The 16,535-nt window shown below is 48.5% G+C and overlaps 2 protein-coding genes across 5 annotated transcripts in view; one reads left to right on the top strand and one right to left on the bottom strand.

Annotated features, from left to right (window-relative positions):
- Positions 1 to 1,748: 1,748 nt before the first annotated feature.
- On the bottom strand, positions 1,749 to 13,539 carry LYRM1 (LYR motif containing 1). Of its 2 annotated transcripts, none has more exons than XM_035132067.2 (4): positions 13,442 to 13,539; positions 6,858 to 7,016; positions 3,138 to 3,230; positions 1,749 to 2,032 (listed from the first exon to the last, which is right to left on the bottom strand). In XM_035132067.2, exons 2-4 carry the CDS (start codon positions 7,014 to 7,016, stop codon positions 1,916 to 1,918), a joined length of 369 nt encoding a protein of 122 aa, XP_034987958.1. In that variant the 5' UTR covers positions 13,442 to 13,539; the 3' UTR covers positions 1,749 to 1,915. The 2 variants fall into 2 exon arrangements, with proteins under 2 accessions (XP_034987958.1, XP_034987957.1); XM_035132066.2 differs by having other exon boundaries at positions 13,357 to 13,515.
- Positions 13,540 to 13,570: 31 nt separating this feature from the next.
- Positions 13,571 to 16,535, top strand: part of DCUN1D3 (defective in cullin neddylation 1 domain containing 3) — a 37,988-nt gene continuing 35,023 nt past the window's right edge. Inside the window, exon 1 of one of the 3 annotated variants that reach the window (XM_035131538.2) lies at positions 13,571 to 13,664. The gene's annotated coding sequence lies outside the window, so the exon portion shown is untranslated. The other 2 variants (XM_035131539.2, XM_035131541.2) reach the window with 2 other exon arrangements.

The raw sequence follows: 16,535 nt of genomic DNA, 5'->3' as shown, positions 1-16,535 counted from the left end.
AGTGGTGCCTCGCTAGACGAAATTAATTCGTTCCACGGGTCTTTTCTTATAGCAAAAAATTCGTCTAGCAAATCCCATAGGAATGCATTGAAATTTTTTTGAATTTTTTTTTGCCCATAGGAACGCATTAATTGAATTTCAATGCATTCCTATGGGAAACCGCGATTCGCTAGACGAATTTTTCATAAAACGCATTCGTCTAGCGAGGTAACCTCCACTCGAAAAATCCTTTCGTTAAGCGGAAATTTCGTTAAGCAGGGCATTCGTTAAGCGAGGCACCACTGTATCAAGCAGTGAATGGGCTGGACACATTTTAGAGGACGTGTGCAATGACTGAAGCTACACATTCTGGGGAAGAGTAATTCAGGCCTCTTAAAATGACGTTCACACAAGAAACAATTCAGCCTTAACAGAGATAAAAGAAGAGGACTTTGCATTTCTGCATTGTAGAATTATCTGATAGGATAAAGGAGAACCTAAGTTGTGCTTTCAAGTCATCTGCAAGAAAAGGGTTTCTTACTTGAGCCAGACCCTGTTGACACAAGTTGCTACCAAGAACACAAAACACTTGAAGAAGTGTTCATAATCTGCTGTTCACCGCATCACCCCATTCAAACGAAACAGCTCAGCTGACCTGTGTTATTCCTATGGCAGCCAGAGACACCACTATCCTGCTAACCTTAGGTGGATTATTCCATGCTTTGGAGTTCTGTTTATGTTAACAATTGGCCGGTACCATCTCCTGACATGGAACAGTATGTTCTTAATAGCAGGGCTGATTTTGACCCACACGCAAATCTAGATTAGACCTTCCACTATAAAACACGGAATCTGTGGTCTTCCAGATGTTGTTAGATTACATGGGGTCACAAAGAGTCGGACACGACTAAACAACAACAAAATCCCTGACCATCAGCTATGCTGGCTAGGCCTGATGGGAGTTGGAGTCCAACAACATTTGGAGGGCCACAGGATCTGTATCCCTGCTTTAAAATTATTTATCTATTGAAAGGGAGACCTAAACCAGGGATGGGGAACATGTGGCCCTCAAGATGTAGTTGGACTCTCAACTCCAATCAGCTCCAGCCAGCAAGGTCAATGATCAGGAGTTGTCCCCTCAAATATTATAGGACCAAAGGTTTCCCACTCTGGTCTAAATTGGAGGGCTATTTCAGGCATCTTGCCAGAGGGTTATTTTCTGTCTTTAGTGATGCTTTTCAACCCTGACCCTTTTCAAACATGGTCAGGGCACAGTAGCTGACCAAGTGCTTCATCACAGGCACAAGAGCCTTAAAATGAGTTGGGTGGGTAACATGCTGAATGAGCGCTTGTGTCTACAATGGGCAGATGTCTACTTCCCAATAAGCGCACATGAAACATGCCAGGATCTCCCACTGGCTAGGCCTCCATGCACTGGATTTCATGCACAAGTTATGGCTCTGCATGAGGGTGTAGAGAGAGACTAGGGCCCCCAGTGAGTAGGGATGGAAGGCACAATCTCACTCCTCAGCCAAGTGCAGAAAGGTTGGGGAAAGTATTGCCCAAACTAGGCCATTCTGTTGTCTACTAGAGGTGTTTTCTACTTGCCACAACATGCAGGTGGTCTTTGAAAAACAATGTTTTAGGTTTCAGAAGATTATTGACCCTTTCTGCACGGTGCTATATCCTCCTATAATGAAAGACCCATCAGACTTTGTCTTTCCTATCATAAATCATCATACTTTTATTGGTGAGTCATCTGCTGACTCTTAATAAATACAAGACCGTTTGATTGTATCCTTACTCATCGCCTTCTCAGGATCAAGTGGGCCTCCGGCCTTGGGGGCGATGTCAGCAAGTGCAAACCACACCAGTTTCATTTATGCATGAAAGGAAACTGCAAAGAAGTCCAGGATGACACAGGCAACAGTCTTGATTATGAAATTTCATCGTGGGATTTCAAGTAGAGTGGCTTGGAAAGCTTCCTCAGCTTCTCTTGATGTCGAAATGTACGGCCGTGCTGCTGTGCAAGACCCATGTGAGGCAGATGAGTCTATGCGAACCAAGGAGAAAACAATTTTTTAAAAACCCAAACGTTTGGAAACTGAAAAAAAAAATCAACTGCTCAGAAAACAGACACACATGCAACCAATTCCACCCCCCTGTCATAGCTCAATGAAGGGGGTGTTGCATGTGGGCCTGGAAGAAGTGGAGTCACATCCCAGTTTCTGTTCCCACAAAGGCATGCCATGGTCCATCTTTTCATACCTTATGTTGAACCATAGCTAATGTTTACCAAACAAACCACTCTATCTGCTTCAGATTTAATGTTAAGAGAAGGAACCAACTGACCAAGATTAGTGTTTTCACCATTTACTGTTACACTGAAATAAAACCAGAGGTTCAATTCAGATATTGTGCTAAACCATGGTTTCCACTGACCATCGTTCAAAACCCAAACTGTGAAGTGAGTGAGCTTCCAAAGGTACAGGCAAACCATAATTTAGAGCTGTGGGTCTGCTTTGGTTTTCTGCCCACTCGGTGCTCATGTCTCTGAGCCAATGGCCTCCAGAAGCACAGTAATGGACGTAACCATGGTTTGTCAATTCAAACATTCTGCCAAATGAGGCTTTGCAATCCAATTTCCAGCTATGGTCTCTGACTTCCCAGCTGATCTAAAAAATGTGGTTTAGTAATTCAGCCTAGGTTCTGAGGTCTGGGGAGTAAAATCACAGTAAACACTGTTCGGGCAGGGGAAAACCAAATGGATGATTACTGCCATATTGGACCCCCACTTGCAAAAAGAATTGAATGCTGACAGAAGGAACTGCCTTTTGTGTCTGCGGGCTGATAATGAATACCATTTGAAGACTAAAAATTTGAGAATCGGTGATACGTGGTAATTAAATATCAAGCCAACATCCTGATTCTCCAAGCAACTTGTGTTACTAAAAGACATCATTTTAATGACTCTTGCAGATGTGGGAGACATCTTTGAAGATATACTCCTGATTCAACCTGACTCATGTGCTTAGCAGTAATTGTAGGATTGTTTCTGGAGAAGCAAATGGGATGATTCAATAGCTTCCATCTAGAACATGTGGAATTCTACGGAGTAATAGGGCCAAGTTATTCACATCATGTGGATTTCTACTTACAGGCCTTGGATACGGGATGTGATAGTGAAGTCCCATCTCTATCCTTGCTGTGCATTCGTCTATACATTGTTTAATCAGCTTCGGATCTGTTAACTTCTCAAACAACAATAAGACAAAACAGAAATCAAAATAGAAAGCTGTGAATCCATGTAAAAATTAGCCATCTCAAAAATCACCTTGAAGGCCACCTCCCACTAGCCCAGGTGAGGACATTCTGTTGATTCTATTTATTAAAAAATAGAATCTGAGGCTGAGGCTGAGGTTGGTGGGGCAATGCCCCATTCACCTTAACAGACCAACCACCACTGGGCCAAGTATCAAGGCAGAGGCGGTTTTAGACTAGCACAACTGCTACGGTAGCACTGGGCGGCGGCCTGCAGGGGGTGCCGAAACAATGCTGAAGAACGGATCACGAGAGGTCGGGGTGCCAAATTTTAGCATCATTCAAAGTCCGCTGCTGATCAAGGCGACACAGTACACTCGGAAGGAAATTTGTGTGCCTAAGTGCCATTTTAAATCAATGGGATCAAAGAGCGTTGTTAAATATGAGGTACCCGTATCTCTTCTCTGGACTGGGTTCCGAGCAGCCCTTTGATTGATTCCAAATTTAACTCAGAGCAGCTCTTTGTTTCTCCCACGGAGTGTCTAATTTGAGCTCTTCGCGCCTACCCGTTTGGACTGCGCTGTCTTTTAATTAAATTGTAGGTCTACGTTTGATAAAAAATATATATTGCTCACATTTCAGGAAAGCAAAGCATGGGTTTTTTTGTCTCCCAATTATTCCAAAGGAGGAATTCTTAAAACAGAACTCGCATGTTTTAAGAATCCATCAGGGCAACGCAACCTTACATTTGAGCCTTCGCCTGGCAGTCATAGGCGAACAGGAATTCCATTCAGGTGAGTGAGCAGGCTAGCAAAGGAAGAATGGGTCACTACAGCCCACCTCTTCCCATGCTACGCACAGAGCAGGTATGGGGAAACTTTGGCCTTCCAGACGTTGCTGAACATGGCTGAATCAGCCGTGCTTGCTGGGGCTGGTCAGAGTTGCAGCAGCATCTGGAGAAAAGAAAGTCTTTCCCTCCACAGATGGAAATCCAAGAGGCTGGTTGGCGCAGGGATGGAACCCCCTGGCAGAAGGCTTTTTTTTGTAACTAGTCTGCTAAGAGGCTCCCTGCCTGGACTAGCCTCTCCTACCTCTACAGCCAACATGAAAACAAAGGCTACTCTGAACTCTTAGAGGGCTAAAAACTACAGGCTTTTGTGGGCTTATCTTGGTGCAGCAATAAAACTGCTAGCAGGTTTGCAAAGAAAAGCAGTGTCTGGCCTGGTTTCAAATTTGGGGGACCCTGAAGCTTGAACCTATCATGGGGGCCCCTTCACAACTGACAACAAGGTCTGGGTAACTACTGCTATCTTAACAGATAACAGATCACCACACCTCTACAACATCTGTGCTGCTGACTGTCAAGCTTTGGGATTGTTGAAATATATGCAACCCCCCTCCCCCCAAAAAAACAATTTGAGTTGTGCAACTCAAACTGGGTCTAATAGACCCATTTTTTTTTATACTAAAGTTGCTTCTGGGACCCCTCCAGGATTAGGGGCCCTGAAGCTTAAGCTTCATTAGTTTCATAATACCGTGTTTCTCATATTTTAAGGCATCCCCAAAAAATAAGCCATGACAGGATTTCTAAGGGTTGGTGAAAAATAAGACATACCCCGAAAATAAGCACTATCGCAAAGCCCCGACCGAGCGAGAGGCGAAGGCGCGGGACCCAGCAGGAGCTCCCTGCCTGCTTCCCCGAGCCGTAGCGCATCGGGGGACAGAGCCGAAGATCGGCGGGCGCTCCTTGCTGGGCTTGACAAGCCCGGGAAACAGCGCCCGCCGATCTTCGGACCCGTGCTGTGTGACAGGCAGGGGTGGGGGGAAGCGGAGATCGTTCTCCGCTCTCCCCCCACCCCCGCCTGTCACCAAAGATCGGCGGGCGCTGTTTGCTGGGCTTGACAAGCCCGGCAAACAGCGCCCGCCGATCTTCGGCCCTGTGCTGTGTGACAGGCGGGGGTGGGGGAGAAGCGGAGATCGTTCTCCGCTCTCCCCCCACCCCCGCCTGTCACCGAAGATCGGCGGGCGCTGTTTGCTGGGCTTGACAAGCCCGGCAAACAGCGCCCGCCGATCTTCGGCCCTGTGCTGTGTGACAGGCGGGGGTGGGGGAGAAGCGGAGATCGTGCTCCGCTCTCCCCCCACCCCCGCCTGTCACCGAAGATCGGCGGGCGCTGTTTGCTGGGCTTGACAAGCCCGGCAAACAGCGCCCGCCGATCTTCGGACCTGTCCTGTGTGACAGGCGGGGTGGGGGGGAAGCGGAGATCGTTCTCCGCTCTCCCCCCACCCCCGCCTGTCACCAAAGATCGGCGGGCGCTCCTTGCTGGGCTTGACAAGCCCGGCAAACAGCGCCCGCCGATCTTCGGCCCTGTGCTGTGTGACAGGCGGGGGTGGGGGAGAAGCGGAGATCGTGCTCCGCTCTCCCCCCACCCCCGCCTGTCACCGAAGATCGGCGGGCGCTGTTTGCTGGGCTTGACAAGCCCGGCAAACAGCGCCCGCCGACCTGTCCTGTGTGACAGGCGGGGGTGGGGGGGAAGCGGAGATCGTTCTCCGCTCTCCCCCCACCCCCGCCTGTCACCGAAGATCGGCGGGCGCTGTTTGCTGGGCTGGACAAGCCCGGCAAACAGCGCCCGCCGATCTTCGGACCTGTCCTGTGTGACAGGCGGGGGTGGGGGGGAAGCGGAGATCGTTCTCCGCTCTCCCCCCACCCCCGCCTGTCACCGAAGATCGGCGGGCGCTGTTTGCTGGGCTTGACAAGCCCGGCAAACAGCGCCCGCCGATCTTCGGACCTGTCCTGTGTGACAGGCGGGGGGGGGGAAGCGGAGATCGTTCTCCGCTCTCCCCCCACCCCCGCCTGTCACCAAAGATCGGCGGGCGCTCCTTGCTGGGCTTGACAAGCCCGGCAAACAGCGCCCGCCGACCTGTGCTGTGTGACAGGCGTGGGTGGGGGGAAGCAGAGATCGTTCTCCGCTCTCCACCCACCCCCGCCTGTCACCGAAGATCGGCGGGCGCTGTTTGCTGGGCTTGACAAGCCCGGCAAACAGCGCCCGCCGATCTTCGGACCTGTCCTGTGTGACAGGCGGGGGTGGGGGGGAAGCGGAGATCGTTCTCCGCTCTCCCCCCACCCCCGCCTGTCACCAAAGATCGGCGGGCGCTCCTTGCTGGGCTTGACAAGCCCGGCAAACAGCGCCCGCCGACCTGTGCTGTGTGACAGGCGGGGGTGGGGGGGAAGCGGAGATCGTTCTCCGCTCTCCGCCCACCCCCGCCTGTCACCGAAGATCGGCGGGCGCTGTTTGCTGGGCTTGACAAGCCCGGCAAACAGCGCCCGCGTGCACTTTTTAAAAAATAAGACATCCCTCAAAAATAAGCCATGTCGGGTTTTTTTGAGGAAAAAATTAATATAAGACATGACTTATAATATGAGAAACACGGTAGATCCTGGATTTGTTTCTTCCATGGGGAAACCCGATGATGATCACAATCTGGTCTAAAAAGAAGCAACAGTCTGCATACAAAGAACATTTGCCCTGTCAGCTGGGACAGAGCAGGAGAAGCTAGTCCTCTTGCCATCTTCGATGCCTACTCAAAACCCATAAATATTCAGCAAGACAAACACTCACATTTTTATTCTTTTGGAATAACGTTTTCGCTTCATTTATAATGTACTGTTTTTCTTTGATGGTCTCTTCCATCTGGCCGGATGCCGATTGCCATTTTCTGGCAATGCGAAATATCTTGCGATAAAGGCCAAGAACTTCTTGACGGGCGACGGGCGTCATCTAGAGAAACAGGGAACAGACCCACCAACATTTATGGTTGTGGGGGTGGGAGGAGGCCTCCAAACAGATGGGACATTTTCACATACTCCTTAATTAGTTTTCAAATATTTTAATGGCTCTCTTAGCTGAACACAAAGAGAACCAGAAAAGACAGAAAACTACTATCATCTGCCAATGACAGAGAACATTTACTTTCCATGTACCAACTTGGGGGAAGGGGGTGGGAATCCCAGACCCTCCAAGTGTCCCTATTTTCCAGGGACAGTCCTGGATTTACAGACGCCGTCCCAGTTTCTGATTTGACACCGGAATGTCCTGCTTTTCCTTAGGACGTCCCTATTTTCATCAGAGAAATGTTGGGAGGCTATGGAATTATCAGATCCCCGAGCCACCTGAAGGCAGCCCTGTCTAGGGAAGTTTTGTAATGTTTTATTATGTTTTTATATATGTTGGAAGCTGTCCAAAGTGGCTGGGGCAACCCAGTCAGATGGGCGGGGCATAATAGTAAAATTAGGATGTCCATATTTTTGTTGGAGAAATGTTTGAGGGTATGTCAAAGGGCATGTTGGATCCAAGCCAGTGATCCATTTAAAACACGAACACATTTGACTCAAGAACGATGAATGCAGATCCAACCTACGCCTCGGAACAGAAGCTTGTCTGTTGTCCGGGGTTGCTGGTCTTTTCATGCCGGAGGTTTCTGTGAACTCAAGACTAAGTTTTCGTTGTCTGTGAATCCAGACAGTGATTCTCAACAAGATGGGCACAATACTCCCTTTCTTAACTGTTCTCGGCAAAGGCAACCTATTGCCATTTCTCAAGAAACAGATGGCAAATGTTTAACTAGGCTTTGGGAGGCTGAAGGAAAATGGTGGTCTTTCAGAGCGGTTCAGAAACCGGCCAAGCCAGATTGCCTGTCCAGCAACAGGGGATTAGGGACTGGAATTGGCTGGTGCAGTTATTGGGCAAACCAGACTTAAACCACTCCTCCAATGAAGGGACCACAGCATCAGCATGAATGTAACGTTTTCTGCTTTGGAGCTGGACTGGGCACTTGGCCACTGTTCAGCGCTCTGGAACAAGGATGGGGAACCTTTGACTCTTCGGATATTGCTGAACTGCAACTCCCACCAGCCCCAGTATGGCCAGCGGCCAGGGATGGTGCAAGTTGTAGCAACATCCGGGGAACCTGTGACCCTCCACATGATGTTGAGTTACCACTCCTGTCCTCCCTGTCCATTGGCCAAAATCATTGGGGCTGGTGGCAGTTGGAGTCCAACAACATTTGAATAATCTAAACATAGAATTGTAGAGTTGGAAGAGACCCCAAGGGTCACCTAGTCCAACCCCCTGCGATGCAGGGATCTCAGCTAAAGCATCCATGACATATGGCCAGCCAACCAACAAGGAAGGAGAGTCCACAACCTTCCAAGGAAGACCGTTCCACTGTTGAGCAGCTCTTACTGTCGAAAGTTTTTCCAAATGTTTAGTCAGAATCTCCTTTCTTGTAACTTGAATTCATTGGTTAGAGCCCTTCCCTCCAGAGCAGGAGCTTGCTCCATCATCCATGGGACAGCCCTTGAGATATTTGAAGATGGCTATCAGATCTCCTCTCCGTCTCCTCATTCCAGGCTTAACATAGCCAGCTCCTTCATTTGGAGAGCCACAGGGCCCCCATCCCTGCTGCACAAAAATGTTCAGCAATTAGCTCAGGTGTGCAGACCTTCGGCCCTTCAGATCTTGCTGAACTATAGCTACCATGATCCCTGGCCTTGAGCCATGCATGCTGGCTGATGGGAGTTGGAGTTCAGGAACATCTGGAAGGCTGACAGTTCCCCACAACTGTACACTAAAGGCACAGCAGCTTCCTAATTTGAGCTCAGAACGCTTCAGAAAGGAAACCCATTTCCAAGATCCCTCTGGGGATAGGAGGTGTCCCGCTGTCTGCCTCTCAATACCCCCCATCCATGTGTGCACAGGAACACAGGACGCTGGCTTATACTGAATAAGACCCGTTGGCTCATCTAGGTTAGCACTGTCCTCACCAAGTGCAGGCCAGATCTGGAGAACCTTTGTTTTTTTCGGGCAGCTCCATATGGAGATGTTGGGGATTGAACCTGGGACCTTCTGGATGCAAAGCAACTGTTCTACCTTCCTGCGGAGGAATCACATCAGCAGGGGACGTTCTGGCCTTTGTTCTCGGCGCCTGCTTAACGCCACTCTCGGGCGCCTTTCCAAGAACGGCCAGTGTCGGGAGTCCCCATTTCGCTGTCTTAAGAGCTAAATTATAACACTTAGCTGAAGTGATGGCCCACAATTGCTCTGCAGCTGGGAGCGGTGACAGATCATCATTCACGGCTCCGCACATTTAAGCTGCAGCAACAACGAAAAAGTCAGTGGGTCAAATTCAACCCTGGGGTAAAACACGAGCGAAGAAAGCCTGTCGCTGTGGTGGACATTCAGCAGATTTCCTACGAGGAAGAATGAACAGCTGGCATGCTTCGCCCCCGTGACATTGAAGAGAAGGGGAACGAAGGATTCTTTGCTTGGCTGAGAAGATCACCTTCTTTACAGTGCACAGTTACGCATTAAACTATCAAGTCGTTTGGCATGAACAGGATTCGTTTCCCCCTCTGTGACAACAGCTCATCTGGTTTAACGATGCCAGGAGCAGGTGGGCCTTTCAAATGCCCCCCTCTTTGTGCAGGATACTTGTGCAAGCTTCTGTTTCGACTAGTGCACTGGGATTTGAGCAAAAGGGGAACGGGATTAGGGCTACAGCTGCTGAAGAGGTTGCAAGCCGGTTAGCAATGCACTGCTCTGATCTTTTGTGTGAAATCGGGTATTTTAGGAAGCTGCCTTAAACCGAGCCTTGGTTCCACCTAGCTCAGCATTGTTGGCACAGACTGGAAGCGGCGTTCCAGGGTTCTCTCCCAGCCCTACTGGGTGATGCTGAGAATTGAACCCAGGATCTTCTATATGCAGAGAAGATGCTCTATCACTGGGTTGCAGCCCTTCTTGTCATGTGGGGTTGATGGCTGGAGGGTCGTATTTGCCTCGGGCCTGAGGCTCCCCATCTCTGGTTTATGGCTTACTATTAGATGCAAATGCAGCCAACATCTAAAGGTTCCTGATTCATTCATGTGTGATTGGAAGCTGTGATTCTGAAACCCAACATAGCGATGAATATGGCTGGAGAAACCCAGGTTCAAGTCTTCACTTGGGGAGTCTTTTTTTTTTTTGCTGAGAGTAGAGAGAAGATGGTTTTCAATAAAGAAATAGCCAATTTTTAGAAACAGTCTGGTTGGCCATAGTCAGAAGCTGGATACTGAATTAGACACATCCACCATTAAAAAATAAATATAAAAAGCAACAATTCTTAGCATTGGGCAGTTCAGAGGAGCAAGAGGTGGACCTGCTCAAGAACCGCCAATGATCTTGCAAGGACTTCTACCGGCCCTTCACTGCATTTCCTAGTTGCAGAAGCAAAACACTGACTCAAGCTCTTTTCTTAGAGAAACCCTTTCATTGCTTTGAATACATGCAAGATCTGCTCTGTCAGGGGAAAATGTACACGGAGGACCTGAAACCAAAGGCAATTTGGATACCGTAGTAACGTTACCAATCAATGGGGTGGGTGGGGGGGGGGAAGAGAGAGAGAGAGAAGGATCATAGGCACATTTTCTTGTTTTTTCAAACGTTATTCTCTCTCCTATTTGGTGACACAATTTAAAAAGAAAGTTTGGAAGTCCTCAGCCTCTTATACTTTGCACTTATGGGATCGCCTTACTCGGTATGCCCACTCGGCCGCTTCAATCTGCGGAATTGGCACTGCTAGAGGTGCCACATAATATTTGTTCCGCACTCATAAGAAATGAAACTTTTACTGTGGCAGCTCCTATACTTTGGAACTCCTTGCCCATTGACATCAATGCTGGACTCTTCTCAGTGCCTTCGTAGAACATCTTTGTTTAGGCAAGCTTATCCAGACCTACAGAAATCTTTTTTTTAACTCTCTTTTTAGCTTGCAGCTGCTTTCGAATGTTTTTAATACCCACTTTTGATTGTATTTAATGATAATTTTAGTATTTTTTTCTGCATGTAAACTGCTTTGAGGTTTTACTGCAATCAATTATGTAAATTTTGTTATATAAAATAAAAATAATGTTCTGATGAAGACTAATGGGACAAGATTTGCCTTATTCCATTTTTAAATATGCAATCAGGCAACAGTTTCCCACCCACTAGGAAATTCTCCCACAACATCAATACATGGAGAATTCAGTCAACACTGTAGCCCAGCAATTTAATTTCACCTTATATGTCTCAGCACCATTAATAAAGTCTTTTCCTGGAACTCTTATATTATTTTTCTTTAGCACGACATTCTCAGCTATCTCTGCACTCATTATAAGAATGAGGCACCCCAAAATACACAACCCAAATCCGGAGCAAAATAATAGATTTGCACGTCTTATTCATTTTGGCAAAGGTGACTAAGCACTCACCTTTTGGCAAAGGTGACTAAGCACTCAGAAAATAATAGAAATTATCAAGTACTGGGCCAAGGCCAAAATAAAACAATGGATCTAAATATTAATGAAACTAATTATTCTCCACTAATCACGCTTGCCCATTATATGACCAGTTCCTTCCGACCTCCCATTGCTTTGACTCAGATCAACTGAGCCCATTCGGAAGATGCTCCAGTAATGCTGATGGTTTCTGGGTTGCAGTTGGAAAGCCACATACACACAGCAAGTGCTGCCCTTGCTCCTGTCCTTATTTCAGTTCAGCTTCAGCTTATTGCTTTTAAGGGGAGGCTCACATTTTAAAACAAAGCCTTCCCTTACGTTTGTGGGTTCCTGGGTTTTTTCTGAGGGCTTCAGCTTTGCTCAGTTGTCGCTGATGTTTTAACTGCAGACTTGAATATAATTTAACTTTCCCATCAGCTAACACCATCGGTGGGGTGGCTGTGGCTCTACAAATGTTGGAATCCAACTCAAAAGAGCCCCAGCCAACATGGCCAATGGTTGGGGGTGAAAGCTGTTGGCTCCCAGCAACAGCTGGAGAGCCCAGTTTCCCCATTCGTGGCTAACGCCCTATGTACCAATGACATATGGGTAGTGGTGAAGAAGAAGAGGAAGAGGAGTTTGGATTTGATATCCCGCTTTATCACTACCCGAAGGAGCCTCAAAGCTGCTAACATTCTCCTTTTCCTTCCTCCCCCACAGCAAACACTCTGTGAGGTGAGTAGGGCTGAGAGACTTCAGAGAAGTGTGACTAGCCCAAGGTCACCCAGCAGCTGCATGTGGAGGAGCGGAGACACGAACCCGGTTCCCCAGATTACGAGTCCATCACTCTTAACCACTGCACCACACTTGCTCAAGAACACATGAGATGGTGCCATGGGGCAACAGAAACTATGGTCACCCCTAATCTGGCATCCATTCAAAATGGCTACTCCCAGAGCATTCTGGGAAGTGTAGTTTGTAAAGGGTGCTGACCTCACGAGGTACAATCCCCATCACCTTTAACAAACTACATTTCCCATGACTGTTTGGGGGAAAGCCATGACTGTTATAAGTGGTGTAACTGTGCTTTACATTTATAGTGTAGACTTGATCTGCATGTTACATGGAAAGCCTGAGTTTCAGGGTACAGTGGCGGGGTGGGTGGAGCCCTTACCTTTTCTGACGGGAACTCGAACGGCATATAAATCGTATTAAATAATAAATAAAAATTTGAATACAGAAAAGCAATACAAATCTGCGTCTTTTCGGGAGTAGTGGTGGGCTCATCCTAGGAGACTAGACTCCCAATGTCCCAATGGACTGACACGGTCTCAAGCACGCAGCATCCTATCAACTACCAATCACAACCAAGCTCCATCAGGCTCCGCCCCATGATTTTCAAGGCCCCGCCTTTGAGCTCCTTCAAGCCCCACCCCCTGAAAGTGAGGTTGTCATGGCAGCTTCAGCAGGAGAGCAAGGGTACAGCACTGGGAGGAGATGGCAGGGGGTGTGACTCACTGCCAAGGCGTCAAGGTGTTATAAACGGATGCATTTAGGGGGTCAGGTTCTTCCTCTCTTCGTTGACATTGGCGGCGCCATTTTGTCGCCACGCCAAGGTGCTTTAGCGCCCTCTAGCGGAGAGGGCAGGAACAAGTGCTCTCTAGGGAGCCCGCGGAGCCATCTGGGCCGTACCAATATACGAAAGGGGCGGGGGTGGCGAGTGCGGAAGGCCACACCCACAACCAACACCTGCTCATTTCAAAACACTTCCCTTGGGCTCCGCCGTGACACGCCCGCCCCCCGTGAACACTCCAGCCCAACCTTACCTTACCTGAGGCAGGCACCGTCCTTCCCTTCCTTACCCTCCCGACTAGCATAGTGTCACCCGACGCGGCTTTCTTCCCTACTCACCTCAGAAGCAGGAGGACGACGACGGGGGGGAGGAGGGGCGGGGGAGCTTAGCGCCCCCTCTTGCCCTCACTGCGTGCGGCGTCAGGCACGTCGGCGCGGGCGCCGCCCTGCGTCACCGCGCCGCCAGCTGACTCCCCAAACGGACACCGCCCCCCGGAAGTGATGCAGGGGAGGCTGAGCCCGAGTGGGAGCCCTGGCCGCTGTAAGGAGCTGGTGCGGAGGGGTGAGTGAATTGGGCTGTCTCTCTTCCCGTCCGTTTCGGGATGGGGCTGGGGAGCCTCCCGTTGGTTCCCCCCACACCGACTCCCTTCCCTCACACACGGGCTCCCTGCCTCCCTCCCCCACACCTTGAGCAACTGCCAAGGTCCTCCGCTCTCTCCCCCCCCATCGCCCCCCTCTCTCTGTGGAGTCTCTGCCTCTCTTCACCCTCTGGACTGCCCTGAGTTAGAAGGGGCTTTGGGGTGGGGAGAGAGGAAGGAGGGAGATTTGGAGCCCTGGTTGCGGGGGGGGGGGTTGGGGTGGGTCACGAGGGGGCCCTGAAAGTCCCCATGAGGGAAGCAGGGCTGGGCTGCAGTAGAGGAAGCGGGTGAGAGAGTCTTCCATCACCCCCACCCTCCTTCCAACTTTGGGGCATGTAAATCTTCTCTGACTTCCCACCTCTCCAACACCCCCACCCCAAATAGAAGTGTCGTCCTCCTCCTCCTCCCCTATCTCAGAAGGTGAGCTGGTTCGAGTCTCTAGTCGGATTTTGTGTCTGTGGAAGCTCCGCCTCCTCTTTGCTAGGTGTTAAGGATCCGCTTGATCTGGGTGCATTTTTACTTGGTAAATTCAGAGGCTTGCTTCCCACCCCAGGCTGTGTGGCTAGGAGGTGTCCCAGGGTGAGTTTAGATTGGAGCGGTATTAAACCTGCCCTTACTCACAAAATTGTGTGGGGTTTTTTATTTTCTTTTGGTGGGAACTCCCCCTCCCCCCTTTTAGGCTACAAGGTAAGGATCCCACCCATGGTCCAATCCTGAGCAAGTTTTCTCAGGGCAGGTTGCCCAAATTCAAAGGCTCTTACTCCCAAGTAAGTGTGTGGGACTGCACCTTTTTAATATGTGGCTTGAAGTGGTGGCAGGGTGGAAGCTGCTATTTTAACCATCCTGGTGTGCTCAGAGTGGGATAGTTAAACTGTGGTTAAATGTATGCGCACACCACTTTCTCATAAATGTTTGGAATGTGTGGTCATTGGTTTGGGGTTTTTCTTTTTGAAAGAGGCACTTCCCCCTTTCAGAAATTAAAGATCATTTAATATGCAGAGGCAGTTGACACTGATGTTTTTTCGGTCATTCTTCCGCCTACGCTTAAATCCATCCCAAGCACGCTTTCGTTACCTCCCTGTACTGTGAAATATTGTAATCTGTGTTAGTCGTGAGCATGGAACATGGATGTGGTTTTTCTTGTTCCAAATGAATGTCCCCAAGTGAGAGGGGTAAAATGGGAAAGTGTCAGTCCCTTCCCCTCCACCACCCCAAAGTCTGGCACACTGGCACCTTCCTTACCACCAGTAGTGCAAGATCACCAATCTCCTGTCTCCTCCTTCAGGAAGTCAATTTGTTGGACCGTGGTCATAATACATCATTTTGGAGGTGCTTCCACAATTGAGGGTCAGATAAAAATGACCTCTTGTTGATACCTCAGTGCTGAAGAGGCTATTCCCTTATTTATTTGTTTAGTGTCATCTACATACATGGTGCTTTACAAAACAAAAAAACAGGTATGACAGGTCCCTGCCCTGAGGAGCTTACATCCTGAAATAGACACGAGACAAACAGCAGAGAAAGTGAGGGAAAAATGAGTAGGAGATCCATTGTGTTTAGAAGACTTGCACACATCCTCAGGGATGCCCTGGTTGTGGGCTTCCCAAAAAATTCCAGGTGACCACCGCCAGGAATGAAATGCGGGACTAGGTGGGCCTTTGGTCTGAACTAGCAGGTCTTTTCTTCTGTTCTAAGATGCTGAGGATCACTTAATTTATGAGGTGGAGCAGCTACCACTCAGTGTTCTTCACTTCACTGGTCCTTCGTAGTAGTATAGATTTCTCATTGCCACCTTCATACAGGGTGAGGTTTTGGGGTGACAGCTCTGTCTCTATTGCCTTTTCCCTTTCAACAAGTCTTTTATTAAGTAAGAGATCTTTCCTAGTCTGCATCTGTACAGAATAGGCTTTTAGATAAAAAAAATTCCTTCCAGCAGCACCTTAGAGACCAACTAAGTTTGTCATAGGTATGAGCTTTCATGTGCATGCATACTTCTTCAGATGCACGAAAGCTCATACCTATGACAAACTTAGTTGGTCTCTAAGGTGCTGCTGGAAGGAATTTTTTTATTTTGTTTTTATTTTGTTTCGACTACGTCAGACCAACACGGCTACCTACCTGTAACTAGGCTTTTAGATGTTTTATTGCCTGTGTTTGATGGCTACTAGCCATGATGGCTTTGCTCTGCATCCACGCAGTAATGCTTTTGAAACCACAGGAGGGAGAGTGCTGTTGTGTTTGGGTCCTGCTTGGGGGCTCCCCAATCTTTTTGTGGTACTTACTCTTATTTTGTGGCTCAGGTACAGGATCCATTTCTCGGGGAGGAGCTTGCAGTGGTTGTCAAAATAATAATAATAATAATTTTTTTATTTATACCCCGCCCTCCCCAGTCAAAACCAGGCTCAGGGCGGCTCACACCAATAAAAGAGGTGCTGGTAGTTGGGTGTCTTTTTCTCTGAAGAATTAAGGGATAACAAACGAAAGTGCTTTGTAGTGAAACGAGAAGTGGGATTTCCCTAACTGTAGAAAATGTTCCCTTTTTTTAATTGGCTGTGTAGGAAACGTGCAAACAAAACGCCACATTCCAGTGTGGTTTGATTTTCCAGTCATTATTCATACTCTCTTCCTATCTGAAGGGTGTGGAGGCAGACTTTTTTTTTAAAAGAAAAAAAGCATAACACCCTGCCCCCAAGGGGGTTTAGTGTTTATGCGAGCAATGAGTTCAGAGGTGTGTTTTTAAATAAAGTGACAATATTCATTTTTTTTAAAAAAATTAATACTAATAACCTAAAATA

The sequence above is a fragment of the Zootoca vivipara genome, chromosome 14 (assembly GCF_963506605.1).
Source record: "Zootoca vivipara chromosome 14, rZooViv1.1, whole genome shotgun sequence".
Lineage (NCBI taxonomy): Eukaryota > Metazoa > Chordata > Lepidosauria > Squamata > Lacertidae > Zootoca > Zootoca vivipara.
This window is presented reverse-complemented; position numbering and strand designations above follow the sequence as displayed.

What these genes read in the sequence shown, in the direction of transcription:
- LYRM1 (XM_035132066.2), bottom strand. Translation starts at nt 13,407, where the DNA reads ATGCTAGTCGGGAGGGTAAGGAAGGGAAGGACGGTGCCTGCCTCAGGT. An exon ending in TATTCCAAAAGAATAAAAAT is followed by an intron (nt 3,231 to 6,857) that starts GTGAGTGTTTGT and finishes TTGTTTGAGAAG; the next exon opens with TTAACAGATCCGAAGCTGAT. An exon ending in ACATCCCGTATCCAAGGCCT is followed by an intron (nt 2,033 to 3,137) that starts GTAAGTAGAAAT and finishes TGGTTCGCATAG; the next exon opens with ACTCATCTGCCTCACATGGG.